This window comes from Mesocricetus auratus, unplaced genomic scaffold (assembly GCF_017639785.1).
Source record: "Mesocricetus auratus isolate SY011 unplaced genomic scaffold, BCM_Maur_2.0 Super-Scaffold_100676, whole genome shotgun sequence".
Lineage (NCBI taxonomy): Eukaryota > Metazoa > Chordata > Mammalia > Rodentia > Cricetidae > Mesocricetus > Mesocricetus auratus.
The window spans coordinates 33,008,561-33,026,382 of NW_024429266.1; the positions used below are offsets into that span (position 1 = coordinate 33,008,561).

The window sequence follows — 17,822 nt, forward strand, 5'->3', positions numbered from 1 at the left end:
GAGCATTTTAGAAATATTTCCAGGAAAAACAATGTTGAAATGAAAGACTGAGATTTCTTCATAACTCTTGGTACCCAGAGCACCCATTCCCTAGGGAGCTAATCATTCAAGCATCCATGGAATAAATTTGGTTTCTCACGTGCCTTCTGTTAATGCATTCAAATTTCAGATTTCCACAAATTTTTTATCTGAATATAAAGAGAGGCTACAGTCAACTGTGGTCCTGCTTCTGGAAGTAGGTGCAACCCCAGACATGGGGTCTGAGGAGATCTTGTCTACAGAAGTTGAATTTTCTGTTGGCAAGAGTTGGGTAGTCTCTGCTCCTGGCTGTGGATAATCCTTCTATTTGGTCCTTGAATGAGAACCATTTGCCCAGGAGAGAGCCCCAAGGTCATATGCCAACCCTACTTTGCATAGGTTATATTTAGTAGTCCCAGGGACTTTGTGAACTATAGACTGAAAAAGAAAACTCCATTTATTATACCCATAGCCCTTCCTCACCAGGAAGGTCTAATAAATGAGCTCATATTTCAGTGACCCCTAAAACACACAAGGTTAATCATCTTTCATGAGATGTTCATGGCTTCTTGACTCATTACTAGTCTAAGGCACAATTTGCTAATGAGATTAAAATGATTTTCCCCATTCAAATCCTTCTCTTTGTCGTCTTTTCCCCTTTTTCTTCCAATGAGTTTTGGTTGATTAATCACTTAGGAGATTAAATTGGAGACCGCAGACATCTCAGTTCCAGATTACAAAGAAGATATTCTGTTGGCAGATGGATATGACTGATGGATGCATGAGTTTATTTGTGCCCCTTGGGAGATGAGGGACAGATTCCAGCAACTAAGCTTGCTTCACCTTAGTTGGATGATTCCTAAGGCATGCGGCCACATTTTCTGCTGGAGACAGGTTCTTTTTTACTACGTGGCAATCTCATTCATTTTGCCAGTGATGATTTCCACAATTTCTTGATGGGTTTTGACATACTGGTCCAAGATATGCAGGGCTTCTCCCAAGGGGAAAAGTGTGATGTAGTTAAATTTCTATTTCAGCTGCTATGGTTTCCTGCCCCAATTTCTCTAGAAATCTCTGAAGTGTATTAATTTACTTATTGTCCTGCAGAGAGAAGGAGAGATGCTTATCTCAAATGGTCCCTGCACATCTGTGCTCTAGCAAAGGTAAAATGACACACGTTATAGGAAACCATAGTGGACCGCATGTGGAGGAAGGGTATCAGAGTCCCTGAGCAATTCATCGGTCATTACAGCAGAATTATCAGGCAGGGAAGGTCATGTGTTCCACACATAAGAATGCAGGGATGTTGACACCCCTCCATGCATGGCCACAGTCTAGTTATCTAGTGTATTTCAATGTCTTACAAAGCAAAAGCATTTGCTGGGCATTTTCAGCATGAGTGTGAGTGTGTAGATGAGGAAGGAATGTGGGATTCCCATTTCCTTTATTTTTGGTCTAGCAGTGGTAGCAATTTTCTAACTTTCAAGACACATTTAGTGTTGAATCTCAGTAGGTAGGCTTGACAAGAACGAAGGGGGTTGGCAAGATGGATCAGTTAGTAAAGCGATTGTTGCCCAAGTGTGAGGATGTGAGTTCACATTCCCAACACGCACAGAAATACAAATTTTGTCCATATGGATCTCTGTAATCTCAGTGATGGGGAGAGATACACATAAGGATCTCTGGGGCTTTGTGGCTTTCAGAGAGGTTGTCTTGCAGAATTTTCAACATCTAGGTTTAGTGAGAGAACTCATCTTAAAGAATAAGGTGAGTACTGATTAAGAAAGACAATTGGTCAATTGGTGGTGACCTCTGTCCTCCACATGAAGGCATGAATGACCCCCCACACACTATATAATAGTTGATAAGGAAATCCTTATGAAAACTGGAACTGGAGTGGGGAGGCTAGAGTTCCATCTGCTAAGTCTACTCAGTTCCCACTACCATTATTCATGAATGGTTCCTTCAAACTTGTCTGTAATAGAATCATAGAAATGCAAGAGCATAGCAAACCTTACAGGGCCAAAAAGACTTTACAGATCGGATTAAATCAAGGATCTTTAGATGAGAGGATTATTTTGGATTATTAATATCCACTTGATGTAATCACAGGCTTTGTTAAAAGTGGAAGAGGGACACAGCATGAAAGAGAAATATGTTACAGAATAATGGTTAGAAAAATACAACATTTCTAGATTTAGAGGTGTACCAGTAGATTCCTGCATTTAGAAAAGTGTATGCACTCTAGTCACTGAAAAAGGTAAAGAAATCAGTTCTCTCTAGGACCTCCAGAAAGGAATACAGTCCTGACTATGCCTTAATTTCGGGCCAGCAAGAATCCTTGCATGTAGAATTGTTGTATAATGCATTATATAGCTTTAAGCCACCAAAAGCATTGTAATTTGTTCCAACAACAATATGAAGGTATCTGAGGGAGAAGACTTGGAGGTCTGGCCATCAGTAGCGGGTGGTAGCCTTATGCTCTGGGAATTCTCTGGAAGCATTCAGTCCCTGGTTAGTGGAGAGTAGTTGCATTTTTGTAATGATGTGTTGAAGCTTGCACAAGTTTCTGTCTTTCAAAGGTATTTGTTTCCTGTCCTTGGAGACTATACAAACAACAGGATAATTAACTGGAGGCAATTAACCCCTGGGAGTTGATGCATAACTGAGTCTTCCTAGAAAGAATTCATTCTAGAATTCTTTGAGCAGGTGGCGTGGGCGTAACATGAATCCTACCTGTCTAGCTTGGGTTAAATTAGAAAATACACAGCTGCATCTTCTTCAAACTCCATATCTCTGACTCCTTCCCAGACTCCTGAAGGTCCTGCATGCTCTAGTTTCTCATGCTTTTCTCTTTTCATAAAAATGAGTCTTTTTTGGTAAGTCTTTCCCTTCAACACACAAAAGACTGAAAATAAGTGTCTATGTGCAGAGGTGAGTCAATTCTCAAGCTGTTGTGGGTACAGATTATCTTTGCCTCTGGCTCACCTCCAGTGAAGGACCACTCTGCTAACAAACCAGGACTTTGAGTCAATATGAATATAGAGTCAGGTCAAGCTGAAGTGAGATTCCATAGATGTATTTTCAGTAGGGTCACAAGCCTCATGATACCTTGTGTGAGTTCTCACATACTCTACCCTTTTGCTTAGGGATTATATTCTTCATAGCCAATGAGAAACAGTGAATAGGGTATGTCTGCCAGTCAGTCTGGCCCCTTTCCCTCTGGAGCCACGTGGAGCAGTGACTTCAAAGAATTATGCTAATACAGTACTGGTATAATTGGGTGACTTTCTGCAGTGGCTCCAATTCTGCAAATGCATATTCATCAGAACTATTCCTGCTAGCTCCGTCTCACGGATTACAATGTGGAAACTATAGGACTCCATCAGCACAGCTACACACATACCAAGTGAAAGGCCAAGGATGGCCAATGAAAGGCACCTGACAAGCAACTCCCACCCTGGAGAGAGGGTCCTGATAGGAAGAGGCAGAAAGAAAGGGGAAGTCATTTCTTCCATATGAATATTCAAACCATATGTGGGTGGCTAACAAGGATGGGCAAGGGAACATCATATAGGTACATGCCATGCCCATGTTTCAGTACTTAAAATGACCCCAGAAAATAATAAGGAATGAAAGGTTGAAATCGGGGTAAACAGAAAAACAGAAGTACCTTATCTTGGAGCTCATTTGAACAGTGAAATTGTCTCCTGGGAAATTCAGGTGGGTGGAACTTGCCAAAGGAGGAGAAAACTGATAGGTGTCAGCTCAACTCCTGGCTGCCTGTGGAAGTCATGAACTGACAAGTGTTTCAATTGTATTTCCCCAAGAGTCCCTGTCCCCCTGTTCTTCTTTGTCCTCTTTGGGTTTCTGCCAGATCCTCCTATCTGCCGGGCAACTTTATCTTTCCTTTGGTTTTCTTCATGTCCACTTCTTTCTGATGTAAGCCAGGCCCCTCCTGACTGCAGCTTAGTTGGTACCAGCTTGGAGACTATACCCTGGACATTTATCATTGACACCCAACAGATCCCTGAATGGAACAGATGCTCAGAGTTGGGCAAGAAGGAGGGTGAAAGATGGTGTTGGCTCAGCATCCTCACAGCTTTCCCATGCTCTGGGTCCCCTCCCACATCACAACTGTCAGAAAAGGAAGTTAAATGGGGCACCATACCCCACCTACCCCCAGGGCTGGAAGTTCCCAGTCCTTTCCCCCAAGTCAATACTGCAGACTGTGTCTGAATTAATGTTCCCTACCTCCTCCATTCTTTGAACATCCTCCTGGCCACCCTTCCCTGACCCAGCCCCTTTACCTTCCTAAATAGTTGATGATTCTCCCTCTAAACCTCTAAGGAAGGTAGGACTAAAAACAGATGATTGTGTTAGCAGAAACAGCAATGGCTACTATATAGGAACCAGCTCTGATGGCTCCATCAGCTCCTGCCTCCATTTCCCTTCCTGGTCCAGAAGCATCTTCATTTCTATAACCTGGGAGATAGCATAGTAGTCCTAGCCCCAGAAGTCTTACTGGTTAACAATATCACCTGTTTTTAAACTAGCTAAGTTTATAGATCTGAAAACAAAAAGCAAAATAAAACAGAAACCCACTTTTTTAAAGAAGCATGGCTTCCTTGATGTAGGCTCCAACCGATCACAATATATATGATCTGTGTTGCCCTGGCTGGCCTAGAACTCATTATGCCGACAAGGTATACCTCTAACCCTCAGAGATGCCTGCCCCTAAAGAGGAAGCTAGAGAGCTAAGCATGGGTGCTGAGAAATAAACTTTTGGGTGTTTTGTTTTTTGTTTTTGTTTTTTTGTCAGCTTTAGCCTTTAACAGCTGAGCCATCTCTCTCACTCCTGATGCCATTTTTGCTTATGGTTTTTCTCTACCATTTGTAGCATAACCTATTCTTTTCATTTCCCTAGCTATGGGTGGGCTTTTCCTAAAGTTTCTTATTACGCTTGGGGCCAACGTCATTTGTTGAAGCAATTGGTTGTCTTTAAAAAAGCTCCTACCAACTATCTTGTAAGACTGGACCTATGGAAACTCCTCTGGGAAGATCTAAACACCTAGTAATGCTCTGTGGGTACTTCTTGATGGACTTATTAACTCCTCGTTCCTCTCAAGAGAAAAGTTCTTAATTTAGACTAGATGGTCAAAACTGGCTGTCACCCATATTTTCTTTTGTATGATAATATCATGTGTCACCCCCCACACCCTATACAGAAACCTACAGGATGGAAGAATTCGACATACCACACAACCAGTAGAGTCCAACTTGCGATCTGAAATACAGCGAAAATTCTTACTGCAGCCTCCATTATCTTTGCTGCAATCACGCACTGGCCCAAAGGAGTCTAAGAGGACTTCCAGGCTGTCAAAGGATGATGATGTCATCAGCTCCTCTCTGTATGAAGAAGCAATGGAGGAATCAAGGGATTCCAAAAGCAACAAGTGTTCTTACATTCCATGTTCCAATCTGGTCTGGTTTTTCTAGTCTCACTCTTATAAAAATTGAAGATTAGCCATACTCAAAGCCTTGAGCTAACAAATCATGGGCATTCACCATATCTGGGAAATGAGCCAATGCTATAATGCCTGGTCAAAGAAGGAGATCTGAATGTAAGCAAGAATATTAACATTTTATTGCCTGTCAGTCGTTGAGGTTTGTGGGAAGTGCTTACAAACTCTAATTTTATGTCCTCTTCCAGTGAATGAGCCTTGGGTTATACAGTATTGACCCAGATAAATAGCGGATCCTGGCTGTGTATCCGGGGAACTTGAAGGCAGCTTGCCAACTTCAGCTTGTTATAAGTTCCCCCACCCCCAGTTTTGGTACCTTCAGGTCGTTTTCTACTTTACCCCCTGAGCCAGACTCACCTGACCTCAACAGCATCTTCCATCACAGTCATGTCAGTCTTGCACTTTGCTGAAGGATTGATGGCCAGTTCAGCTGGCGGAATCACGAAGCTCTTGCTGAGGGGCAACCACATGCCTTCCCCAAGGGTGTAGGTAAATCTGTGTGGATACGCACACACACAGGGTGGTTACAGCTAAGCATAACGCATCACTAGCATTCTGTCACCAGCTGCCTCCTCTTCAGCCTTCCCGAGGACTCAGCAGGGACCCACACGCAAAGTAGTTTTGATGTAGCATAAGAACTACACCAGAGGATCTGGAATTCCGTCATCATTTGCTCCTTTCTCATGATCCCCATCCTTTGCAGTTGAAATTGTGCTGGCTGAGTCAGAGGAAGACAGAGAGGCCTCATCCCACCCATAGGGCCAAAGAGCAGAATATCTGATTATGGTGCCCTTTCACCAGATATCAGCAGAAGTGGCTTTCATCGAGTCATAAAAAGTGGACTTCAGATTTGAAGCCAGGCCTTCTTTGTGTTAAATCATATGAAAATTGGAAGCAGATTAACTGAGAAGGGATACTGGCCACCCCCATCCTCATCCTGTGACTGTATATCTTCAGGTGCAGCCAGAGTTTCTCCATGCCTGGGGTAGCCAGAAAAGGAAAAGACAGGGAGAAGGTTTCCTTTTCTGTCTTCTGTATAACAGGAACAGAAGTGACTGAAGTTAGGGGCCCCCAGGGGTGAGAAGAGAGCGATGAACAAATGAGAACAAATGAACAAAACAGGCTCAGATTTATTTTCTGAACTCCTACCCACACCCTGAGCTAACAATGATAACCCATGGGATGCAGGGAAGACTCTTTTTTTATTTATTCTTACAACAAGAGCTAAAAGGAAAAAAAAAAAGAATCAATCAGCATTTCAAGAGAAAGCTTAAGGAAACCAGGAGAGATTATTTGTTTATTTAGCCATTCATTTCATCTCAAAGACATTAAAATGCTCTGTATTCACAGTTAAAAGAATAGTCTAAGGGATAAGAGCTAATGTGGGTGGAATATTACAAGGCAGCAGCAGCCTAGTGTCTCCTCCCAACTTGATGTGGAGGGAGGAACAATGGAAGGATATTTGCAATTAAGCAGAACGCTGCACTGGCACCATCAGCAAGCTGGTCACAGCCATGTTTCAGAGCCTTGCTCCTCTCTCTTCTAGCCCACAGTCTTTTCTTCTCTCTGATATATATATATATGTGTGTGTGTGTGTGTGTGTGTGTGTGTGTGTGTGTGTGTGTGTGTGTAGGTAGGTAGCCCCAGAATACTGGTCACAGAGCAGATCTACAGACTGAGGATGCCCAGTTGTGTAATGTCTTCCCATGACCTGAATGATGGTCCTTGCCATCAGAACTGCTGAAAGAGAAGACAGATTCCAGCAACACCACAAGGGATTCTGGGAGAGGGGTACATCTCTGTGGAAGTGGGATGTGACCTGATTTGGCAGATATTTCCCATTTCTGCCCTGTTTCTTAGTCCTCTACTCTTCTGCGTCCTCTGAACTTCTGGCGATGCTCTGAGATGTTTCTCACTCTGTAGGAGGCTCTCAGATCTTTCTGCATCTAGGTAGAAGGCAAGCCTATGACTTGGTGCGGGGGTGGCAAAAGGCTATTGCTTTTTAAGAAATCAAACAGGAATATTTATTGAAGGTACAGCAGCACCTTTACACACACACACACACACACACACACACACACACACACACACAAATTCATCTGGCAATATGGCAATAACAGGCTGATCCAAGGATGATGAGTTCTTTACAAGGTTCCCTGAGTCTGGGACTTAAAAAGAAAAGTGTAGTGAAACACAGAGTAGTTACGTATGGTGACTAACATAATGCTCAAATATCCACACAAGGCCTGAGAAAGCAGTCTCTCAGGTAGGCTCAATGTGCAGAGAGGTGGCTTTTGTAAAAGGCCCTGCTGTAAACACAAGCATTTGAGCATCTGCCATTGGGTATGAGAAAAGTATGTAACTAGTATTTCTCTGTCCTGTCAGCTCCCAAATAATGACATGAAGACTTTTTATTAATTATGAAAGCTTTGCCTTAGCTTAGACTTGTTCCTAACTAGCTCTTATAACTTAAATTAACTCATTTCTATTAATCTACATTCTGCCACATGTCTCATAGTTGTTACCTCTCCTCCTGCACATCCTGTTTGCTTTGCATCACCTGCTGTCTCCCTGCCTCCCTTCTCCCTGAGTCCTCACTGTACCAGAAAATCCCTCCTTACTTCTTTCTGCCTAGCTATTTACCAATCAGCTCTTCATTAAACCAGTCACAACATGTATCTTCACACAGTACACAAATATCCCACAACAGTAACCTTCAGGCATTTGTGTGACTTCATAAAGGACATTCTTGAGGTGGACACTTAGTGTAATCAGCTTGAACAAGGGCAGCATTAACATGTACCATTCCTGAAGAACCACAAGTTTGAACTGCATCAGAATTCTGTGGTTCATTGGACACTGACCTTTGTTTACTATTTTGGTTAAAATTATACTTTTACTTGGATAATGTAACAGGTTCTAAGAAAACATTACATTAGATTCTAGTACATTTGTGATGGTTAATTATTTTTATGGAAAAGTGGGTTTCCTGCCCAACCATCTCACAGTATTTCTAAGAAAAAGTCATCTATAACTTTATCAAAACTCAAAGTTCTGAAGATGTCAGTCTGATCACTTCTTTAGCTTCTTCTGGTCCCAATCATGCTTCATACTTCCATTCCCTCCACATCATATGATTGCAGTTCCTAACATCCTTCTACACTTTTGATCCCATTACTCGTGCTTCTAGTATTATTTATTTCTGGATTTTATCTCTTTTCTTTGCCTCAACTGACCCACTTAAACACTCATTTATAGTCACAAACCCTTCCAGAAAGTCCTCCCAGAAACTTGGTCTTCAACGCTCAGGCTAAGCAAGTGACTGTCTGCTTTCCAAATTGCACAATCTCTGCTACAATTCATGTATTGAATTGTATCTGTCTTTTTTCTGGGTTCATCATCATTAAGTAGAGTGTGCATTCTTACACAGCAGTGGGTACTTAGCACAATTCTTAGACTAAGAATGTCACTCAATAAACAGTTATTAATTAAGCAATAAAATATTCAGTTTCATTCATTTTCAATGTCACGTGGGTGACATACCTGAAAAGTGTAAATTTAGGGAATACTTTGGTGGAGCTGATCTTTTGTGATAAACAGGATGTGAGCTAACCTTTGAGTTAGATCTAATGACCAAGACATAGTTTCCATAAGAAGCAGAAGGTGAACTGCTCTATTAGATAACAAGCGAAACAATGGAGTCTCTTCCAGACTGTAGACTCAAGGTGAAACTCTATAGGGAAAGCCAAGTTAGATGTGGAATGAAACTGACATTTACTGAGAACTCTCAAAAAAGCAGGCACTTGGCAGAACTGCTTGTTTATTTTCATGATGGCCTTCTCTGAAAGTGAGTTCTTTGCCCCTATTTTACAAATCCACCATTTAATACCATAAGGAGGTCAGAGACCCCCCCCTCCCCAAAGGTCAACCCTTTGCAGAAAAGAAAGATGGAGTTGGTCAGATATGGATTCAAGCATCTTGACAGTCTATGCTAGCTGGTGCCTAGGAAATTCTAAAACTTTCTTTCACCCAAAAATCTACTGAACAACTCCAAAATCCAAATATAGTCTAAGCTGTTAGAAAAAAGCTGTGTCCTGAAATCTCATCTGTCCCTCATTCATGCAAATTTGGCAGGGATGACTTTAAAAACACTACCAAAAGGGAGCTGAGTGAGCATCTGGAATGTTCGCCCACGTTGGGCCTTCTCTAGAGACAGCTGGTGGTGACCACTGCTTTGAGGACTCAGCTCTAAGCTGCACAGTCCTGATGAAACCCAGCTAGAAACTTCTGTCCAGAGGCAAATACTCATTAGCTAGTGTTGGACAGAATAAGTCTGTGATCTCTGTAGTTTGATGCAAAATAGGGTGTGGGAAAACATAATAGCTCTTGACCTGGTGTCTTCACCATTCCCCAGGCCAGGTTTTTCTAGGACAAGGTGTTATTTTCAAAGATGAAGGTACACACTTGGAGGGAAGGTCACAGAGACAAAAAGGAGTGGCCTGTGCTAGTTCTTGGCACCAGATATTCCAGTGGAATGGATGGATCTTCACAATGAGGCATCATGAGCTGGGTGAGTGATGGCTCTCTTGCATCTAGCGTGGAATTTCTGGTTTTCAAAGTTGGGTTCACTATCCATAGCCTTTCCTTGTCTGATTTCAGAAGCTTGGGAGATACCTAAAATTACCATGTACATATACCTGCCAAAGGCCTACTACATGTTCAAAAATGTATCAAATCTGTAAAGCTCTCTATGGAACCACTTCTTTCTTCAAGAAGGTAACCATATCATTTAGAAGAAATCAGCCAAATTAAAAATAATTCTGAGATAAATTAATGATAGGTTGACTACTAAGGAGATTTATAACAGTGTTTATCAATCATAGCTGTAGATGAAATTTACCATGATGTCATTAGAAAGTATTAATTCCCTGGGCACAACTCCCAGTACTCTTGAATAAGTTGATTTGTGCTGGGTTCATTCGTTTTTATAAAGTCTAGGGATTATCACATAGGGCAGGGATAAAAGACCACTTCTTGGGTGAGCCTAAGAACTTAAAGACAGTGACATTTTTTAAAAGTCATATCTACAGCATCTTAAATAGTGATTTTGGATGATTGATACTCAGGAGATAACAATTCTGGCGACCTGGTCTGGACCATGAAAATGTTTAATGTTTATATTAGGAGGAAAATATGCAATTTTGCTGAATGATAAGTATGAGAAAATATTGGATACAATGAATTGGACACAGTAGAAGATGGATTTGTCCAAGAATGGAAAATTCCATAGGAGAAGAGCAACTTATTTAATAGTTGAATGTTAACATTCAGTGGTGGAAAGATTTGAATGTCAGAATTTAAACTCTATTTCACAGACTAGAGAAATATGTAGTGGCTTGGAATTGGTCATGATAAAATCATGAATCAGTACAACAGCAAATAAATAACCAATTTTCATCACTGACCAGATCAAACTGTTCTCACAATTTTCATTGGTAAATGGTTGACTTAGATGCCAGAATGGCTTTAATTTAAACATGCCCAAAATAAGTGAACCACAACCCATTGCATTCATTTGAGAAAAGAATTATTGTTGTGTGAGCGACAAAAATTGTTAATAACATATTGATCACCCCACTGGCTCCCGAGGCTGTGAAGTCATGGATTAAACCACACACCTGCTCCCCTCTGTAGTAGCATGTGACTGTCACATCCACTTGGCAGACAACAGGTTAGAAAAAAAAGATGCTCATGGAGATGGAACATATTTTCATATACAGGCTCTGCTCTTATAGAGATTTGACCAAAACCTTTGGTTTTTACTATTAGTTATTTATAATTTGTAGGAAACAGATAATTTATTTATGTTAATCAACAAAGGTTTTCTCAATCACCTTGTTTTTTTTTTGTGTGTGTTTTTTTTAATGTTCAGTGATCCTGGCAGTTGAACAGTGAGAAAATGGGAGAAAGTCAACCAAAGGAAAAAATATTGTGAGAAAATTTAAGTATAGGAACTATTCCTGATTTTTCCTAGGGCTCAAGTATTCAAATGCAGCCTGCATCCAGCAACATCACCTTGACCCAACCTGCCCTGGAAGAGATACTCAAGAGACTGAAGGACAAGTAGAGGCCATTTGAGAAAGTGGCCATATAAATGTGAACTGTAACTGTCTTCATCCTAAGTAACAAGGAGGAATGGCACAAGTTGCATGTGGTAGTGGACTCAAGATGGTGAATACAGGGGCAAAAATCAACACCAAAACTAGTTGTGACTGATAGAGAAAGAGTTAGAGAATAGTGAACCTCAGTCAATTGCATGACTACAGTAACAAGGAAGCAAGCTCTCCACCTGTCCTCCACCGCTCACCATCTTTCCAGAATGGCATGCAGTAATTGAGCTCATTCTTGGACAATATTCACCTGTGAAGGTTTGTTCACTTCCTCCAAGAGCTGGCTTGCTCATGAAGGAAGACAAAGTCCATACTGCCAGGCTAAGCACAGTCTCTGGCTCTAAGTAGGTACATGGTAAATGTATGTTAAGTGAAGGACAAACTGACTACATGAATGAACAATAAGACCTTAGATTGGAAATAAGCTTGTGTTCCAGAAAAGGCCTGGTGTGAATTAAATTTTATGAAAATTCAATAGTTCATGGCTGGCACCCAAATTCTCCCTTTGCTTATGAGTCTTTGTAATATGTGCTATTACCAGATATGCAGGTAGAAATTGGGAGGAACTAGAATCATCAAATTTGATCAGGAGGGTAATAGATAAAAGAAAATAATAATAAGGTAGAGTTTAGAATAGAGGGAGGCAGGGGCGGGAGAGATTAATTTTGAACAACTCAAGGCTCTATAAGGAAGGTGCAAATTAGATGTAAAGTGGAGAGGCAGAAACTGACATTAATTGCCTGTTCTGTGCCAGATTTTGTGCTGGGGACTTTCCCTGTATTATCTCATATATCCCTCACAATAATCTAGCCAGGCATGTAATATAGCCCCATTTAACAAATGGGGAAACTGGAGGTTCAGAGAAGTTAAGCACATTACTTAAGCTTTCTTTCTGGCAATGAAGGAAATCGGACCCAGACAGAATCCGTCTGACTTCACAGTCCTCCATGCTTCTACTGGGTATGACCAGTACTGTTGTTCTAAGTAGACAGAACAAATCCTAGTGTGTCTTGCACTTAACACTGGAAATTTTCAGTGGGAGGTGGAGCACTGAGCTGATAGATATAAGCACGTCCCTGGATGTGAACTTACCTGAATATTTTATCAGAGGGCTGCTCTCCCAAAACCAGGTCAAAGCCTCGCTGAAATATTGTGTAAGGCCAAGGCCTAAAAGGAGAAACAGTATTCAATTAAAGTTCATTCAACAAACACTCTCTTCATGTCAGGTACTGTGCTAGGCTCTAAAGACCCAGAGATGTTCATAAATGTGAGCTCATATACAACCTTGATCCCAGGAAAGGAACCAGGAAAAAAGTTAGTATTAAAAAATAAACCCACTGAATTACCAAGTAAGCAGAGATTGATAAGACATGACATTGCTGCTATACAGGAGTAAGATGGGACTCAGCCCTAATTCACAATCTTTCTGTTGTGTATTCACATCAGCCTATGTTTACCTTGCTTAAGAAAGATGGGGGTGAGGGGAGACACATCTTTAAAAAGTCAAGTTATTTGAAACTAGAAATTTCTGTATTCCAAGCCTGCTCTGCTACTGAGTCAGTTATCTGAGTAAGGTGGATAGTTTGCCTTGCTGACACTACCTTCTCATTTGCTAAATAAATAAAAATAAATAAATAAATGCAATTATGGGTTAATAATAGCACCTTTACAGACTCTCATGAAGACTAGGCTAAATTTTTGGTCACAGGTCAGAGTCTTCAGTGTTTTCTCTCCCTACTCAAAATGATGTGAGGGTCCTTCATGTTTGAGATATCACAGATGTAGCCAAACATTTTTAATGCCACTCATACAAACAGAAGCAATTAGTTCTTTTCAAGACATTATCAACTCTGCCCTGCTAGCAAACATCTGGGTATTGACAAGCATTCTAGAAAGTTGGAAAAGATCTCTTTTAAACAATGTGTGTCTTTACACTAGCTCAGCCATGGAAATCCCAAGTGAGCTATTCATTCCAACATGTGTTCCTACAACCTAGAGCTTGAGCTAAGTACTGAGCTATTGTGTACACCAAGTGGACTTAGTCTTTCAATTATGGAGCATAATTATGAAATAGTCTCATAATTAATCCAATTACTGAACATTTATTTTGGCTATTCTTTTGTTTCCTGGAGGCTACAAAAGTCAGAAAATATACTATAATTATTATGTGGGAAAATATATTATTACTCATTAACTCTATGGTTGCCAGTGCAAGGCTTATCACTCAGGAGACAGAATTGAGGGATGTAAAGGAATATTCTTGAATGACACATTGGTACTTGAACAGCACTGGCATTTTAAAGTTATGGATAGGATAGCTGGAATACTGCAATGCCCAAGTTCTTCACAACATAAAATGACCCTATGTCCTGCAAGCTTTTAAATGTCATATGGCCATTTGCTTAAGTGTTTAAAACTGTTTATAAATCTGAACCCAAATGCTAACTCCATTTATGTATAAATACAAAGTAGCTTGTACCGTTTTAATAGAAGGTCCAACTCAGGTGTGTAGCTATTATGCAGACTGAGGGGAAATTATACATTGTATAATCATTGATTCATCAACACAACATATACTGGTTTGCGTTTATTTTGTTGTGCTATTTTTCGAGATAAGTTCTAACATAGCCCAGGCTGTCCTCAAACTCACTTCATAGCTGAGGGTAGCTTCAACATCTTGGTCCTCCTGCCTTTGCCTTTGAAATGTTAGGACCACTGTAGTGTACCATTACACCAGATGTAATGTGGGAACACCAGACCTTGAGCAGAGACCCACTTCCCCTTCTGCCTGGGAGTAGGCAGCTGTAAGACAATGTTTAGTAAAAACATGTTTACTAAAAACGATACAATAAGTTCCTGGCCACTTTCCCTTCTGCCTGGGAGTAGGCAGCTGTAAGACAATGTTTAGTAAAAACATGTTTACTAAAAATGATACAATAAGTTCCTGGGAAAGGCCTTCCCACGGAAACCGCCCTGACCTCGACCTTGAAAAGACTAACCGCACCTTCAGAAACCCACACACATCCACCTCTGGTGTCAGAGAAAAACCAGCCAGGGGAGAGGAGAGAGCAGAAGCTTCTCTGGTGGGAGCTTTTCTTAGGAGGTTTTCTTGAACCTTTTTGGAGCCTGTTTAAAGTTTTCTTTATATCATTGAACAAGTCTCTGTGTTTTCAATACCCGACACCCTCCGCACGTTCTCGGACACAGGCCGCGCAGCAGACGTGACAATTGGAGGTCCCACTGAGATTGTGAAAGCGAGGTAAGTGGACGGGGTCGTCCCTTTTGCCAGCCAGGGACAGATGGGGGAAAATAGGAAAAAAATGATGGGAAATAGTCCCTGGAAGTTTAAATTACAGTATCACATAAAAAAGTTACTTGGAGAACAGGGGACTATAACCATGGAAGGCTTTCTAAAATGGATTGAACGTGCAAGTCCATGGTTCATTATTGGGGGAGGCTTAAATGTCCCAGATTGGGAGGATGTTTGCCATGATTTTCAGAGAGCCGGTTGTGGTGGCACACGCAGGTAGGATTTGCTGAAGGAGGCAGAGGCAGGAGGATCACGAGTTAAAAAAAGAAAAAAAAAGGGGTAAAATAAAAAATAAAATAAAAAATCTCCAGTCTTTCGCCTGATCCACTGGGGTCAGGAAAGTAAAGGGGAACTGAGAGATCTAAAAGGCTGGCCAGTAAGGCTATGTGGATGTGTTACAAAGGGGTCCCAAGCTAGGGGTACCGGATTAAATCTCCAGGCCTTCGCCTGACCAAGGTCAGGAAAGTAAGGGGACCCTGAGAGATCACCCTAGGTTGGAGGGTGGATTGGATTAAATCTCCAGGCCTTCGCCTGACACCAAGGTCAGGAAAGAAAGGGGAACCTGAGAGATCACCCTAAGTTAGAGGGTGGATTGGATTAAATCTCCAGGCCTTTGCCTGACACCAAGGTCAGGAAAGTAAGGGGACCCTGAGAGATCGCCCTCAGTTGAGGGGGTGGATTGGATTAAATCTCCAGGCCTTCGCCTGACACCAAGGTCAGGAAAGAAAGGGGAACCTGAGAGATCACCCTCAGTTGGAGGATGGAGTAAAAGTGGGTGAATTGAAAATTGGTAACGGTTAATAAAGGAGGTACTAGTATTAAGTAAAAGAAAAAGACAAAGGTATATGGAATGGAAATTTTTGTTTACATTTAAGTTCTATTTTGTGAGTCATCTCTAAAAACTTTTGGCCAAAAGCCTGGCCTCTCCACCTTGCATCTACAGAGTTACAAGGAGTAGGTACAGCTGTACCCCATGACTGTAGCTCAAATGGAGGAATGATAAAGAACATACAGGACTTTTTAACCCTTTTAGTTCAAGGATTGGCTGGAGTTGTTCTTTTACATAGATTTCAATTAAGGGAGCTTCATTGCAACAGACTAATCATGACCTAGGGAAAAAGGATGACTGAAAGATGCATGTATGTTCTGAATGTATGGTGTGGCCACACCGGTATGTATGAAATGTGATTGTGAATGCGTGAGTGTGAACTGCTTATATGATTAAAAGGATACTTAAATCCCTTCAAAAATAGTTCAGAAGCTACCTAGATTGCTTTATATATAGCCAAAAGGAACATCCAGCCAGTCTGTTAATGTTTTAACAGAAAAATTTAAGATGCAAATGAGGCCTTGTCAGCTAGTGAGAGCTCTACAGGTTAGATTGGGAAAGACTGCTTACAGACTTCAAATAATTTTCAAAAGTTATTTGGACACAGTATAGTTTACAATCTTTGAGTGATTTTCAGAAGTTTTTGGGAAATATTTAATGGATATGTCCTTTTTAATGGGCATCTACAAATAATCTAAGTAGTAATCCCAATTTACCTAGATAGTTAACCAAGGAGGGTAGACAAATCCTTCTACTGTTATGGTCCAGCTTCAACAGTTCAAAAAGAAAAAATTTTTTAGAAAATAAAAAAGGGGGAATAATGCCCCCAGTCCCCACATGACTCATCAAATAATGCACTCCTCATTTAAAAATTTTATAATGTGAATGCCAGTGAGCTTCAGACAGATTCTGGCATGATGGAACTTGAGCAACCATTGCTCAGGTCAAATGGAGACATCCATGCACTAGACAGTGGAGAAGACCCTAATTTGGGGTCGAGGGCATGTTTGTGTTTTCTTGCAGGAAAAGAATAAAGCTTCGGCAACTGTCAGACCATTTAGTGAGATGCATGGAGCAGAGAAAAACTGGACCTGAGACCATGGGAGCCTACCTAAGCCAGTTTGAGTGAGATCTCCTAAATCAGTGTTCCTGATTCTTGATGTCATCGAATCTAGAGCCCAAGAAAGAGAGAAAACAGTCGGTTCGAGATTTCCAATTTTTCAACAGACCTGCTGCATCAACCTTCTGGACCCATGAGTTTTCATCGTAAAGCCAACAGAGAAAAAAGGACCCATTTAAAGCATTTGGACATTGGTATGGACTATGATGAGTGGCAAAAGCCTCTTTTCAGTATTTGAACAGGACATGGTCACTTGAAATATCAGACTTGATGGTTCCTATTTCTGGAATCACGACTAGGCCAGTGTATTTTTCTGGAGAAATGCAACTTGTCCTAATGCGACAACTATTGTTCATATTTTTCGTAATGCTACATGTGTAACATCAATGATTGTACCTAATGTATCTGTGCAAGTGCACTTTCTAAATGCTTTCCTGAGCAGATCTTGAAATGATTGGAAACTTTATCAAATTGTAAATGTAAATCACATGCGGGTTACCCTTGTAACAGATGAAGGCTGGTAGAATGTTATGGCCCAGATCTGGTGATGGGTATGGTAATGGAGAGGCGCTATGTCAATGGGGGTCCTGGAAATGGTGGCAGTGGCGGTAGGCATTCTGGCTTTATGCCGAGCTCAAACGTGCCTTGTTCTAGAGACAAGAGATCCATAACCAAGTATTGCTTAGCTTAGCCCATGGCAATCCCGATAGCCATGAAGGTTGGTTACAGATGATTTAAGGTTGGGGTATCTCCGATGACGGGCAACCTGTGGGGAAGACCCCTCCCACCTAAAACAGGGGTTCAAGGTCCCCCAAAGACGGGAAAGGGAGGGTGACCCTACTTGACCTAA

At 41.2% G+C, this 17,822-nt stretch overlaps 1 protein-coding gene across 2 annotated transcripts in view; it reads right to left on the reverse strand.

Annotated features, from left to right (window-relative positions):
• The window catches only part of Astn1 (astrotactin 1), a 311,034-nt gene that overhangs the window by 87,504 nt on the left and 205,708 nt on the right, over nucleotides 1–17,822 (reverse strand). For both annotated transcript variants that reach the window (XM_005071325.4, XM_005071326.4), the window contains exons 9-11: nucleotides 12,806–12,880; nucleotides 5,901–6,038; nucleotides 5,277–5,427 (exon numbers count right to left, since the gene is read on the reverse strand). In XM_005071325.4, the coding sequence (XP_005071382.1) occupies nucleotides 5,277–5,427; nucleotides 5,901–6,038; nucleotides 12,806–12,880 (364 nt within the window). The remainder of the gene's footprint in view (nucleotides 1–5,276; nucleotides 5,428–5,900; nucleotides 6,039–12,805; nucleotides 12,881–17,822) is intronic.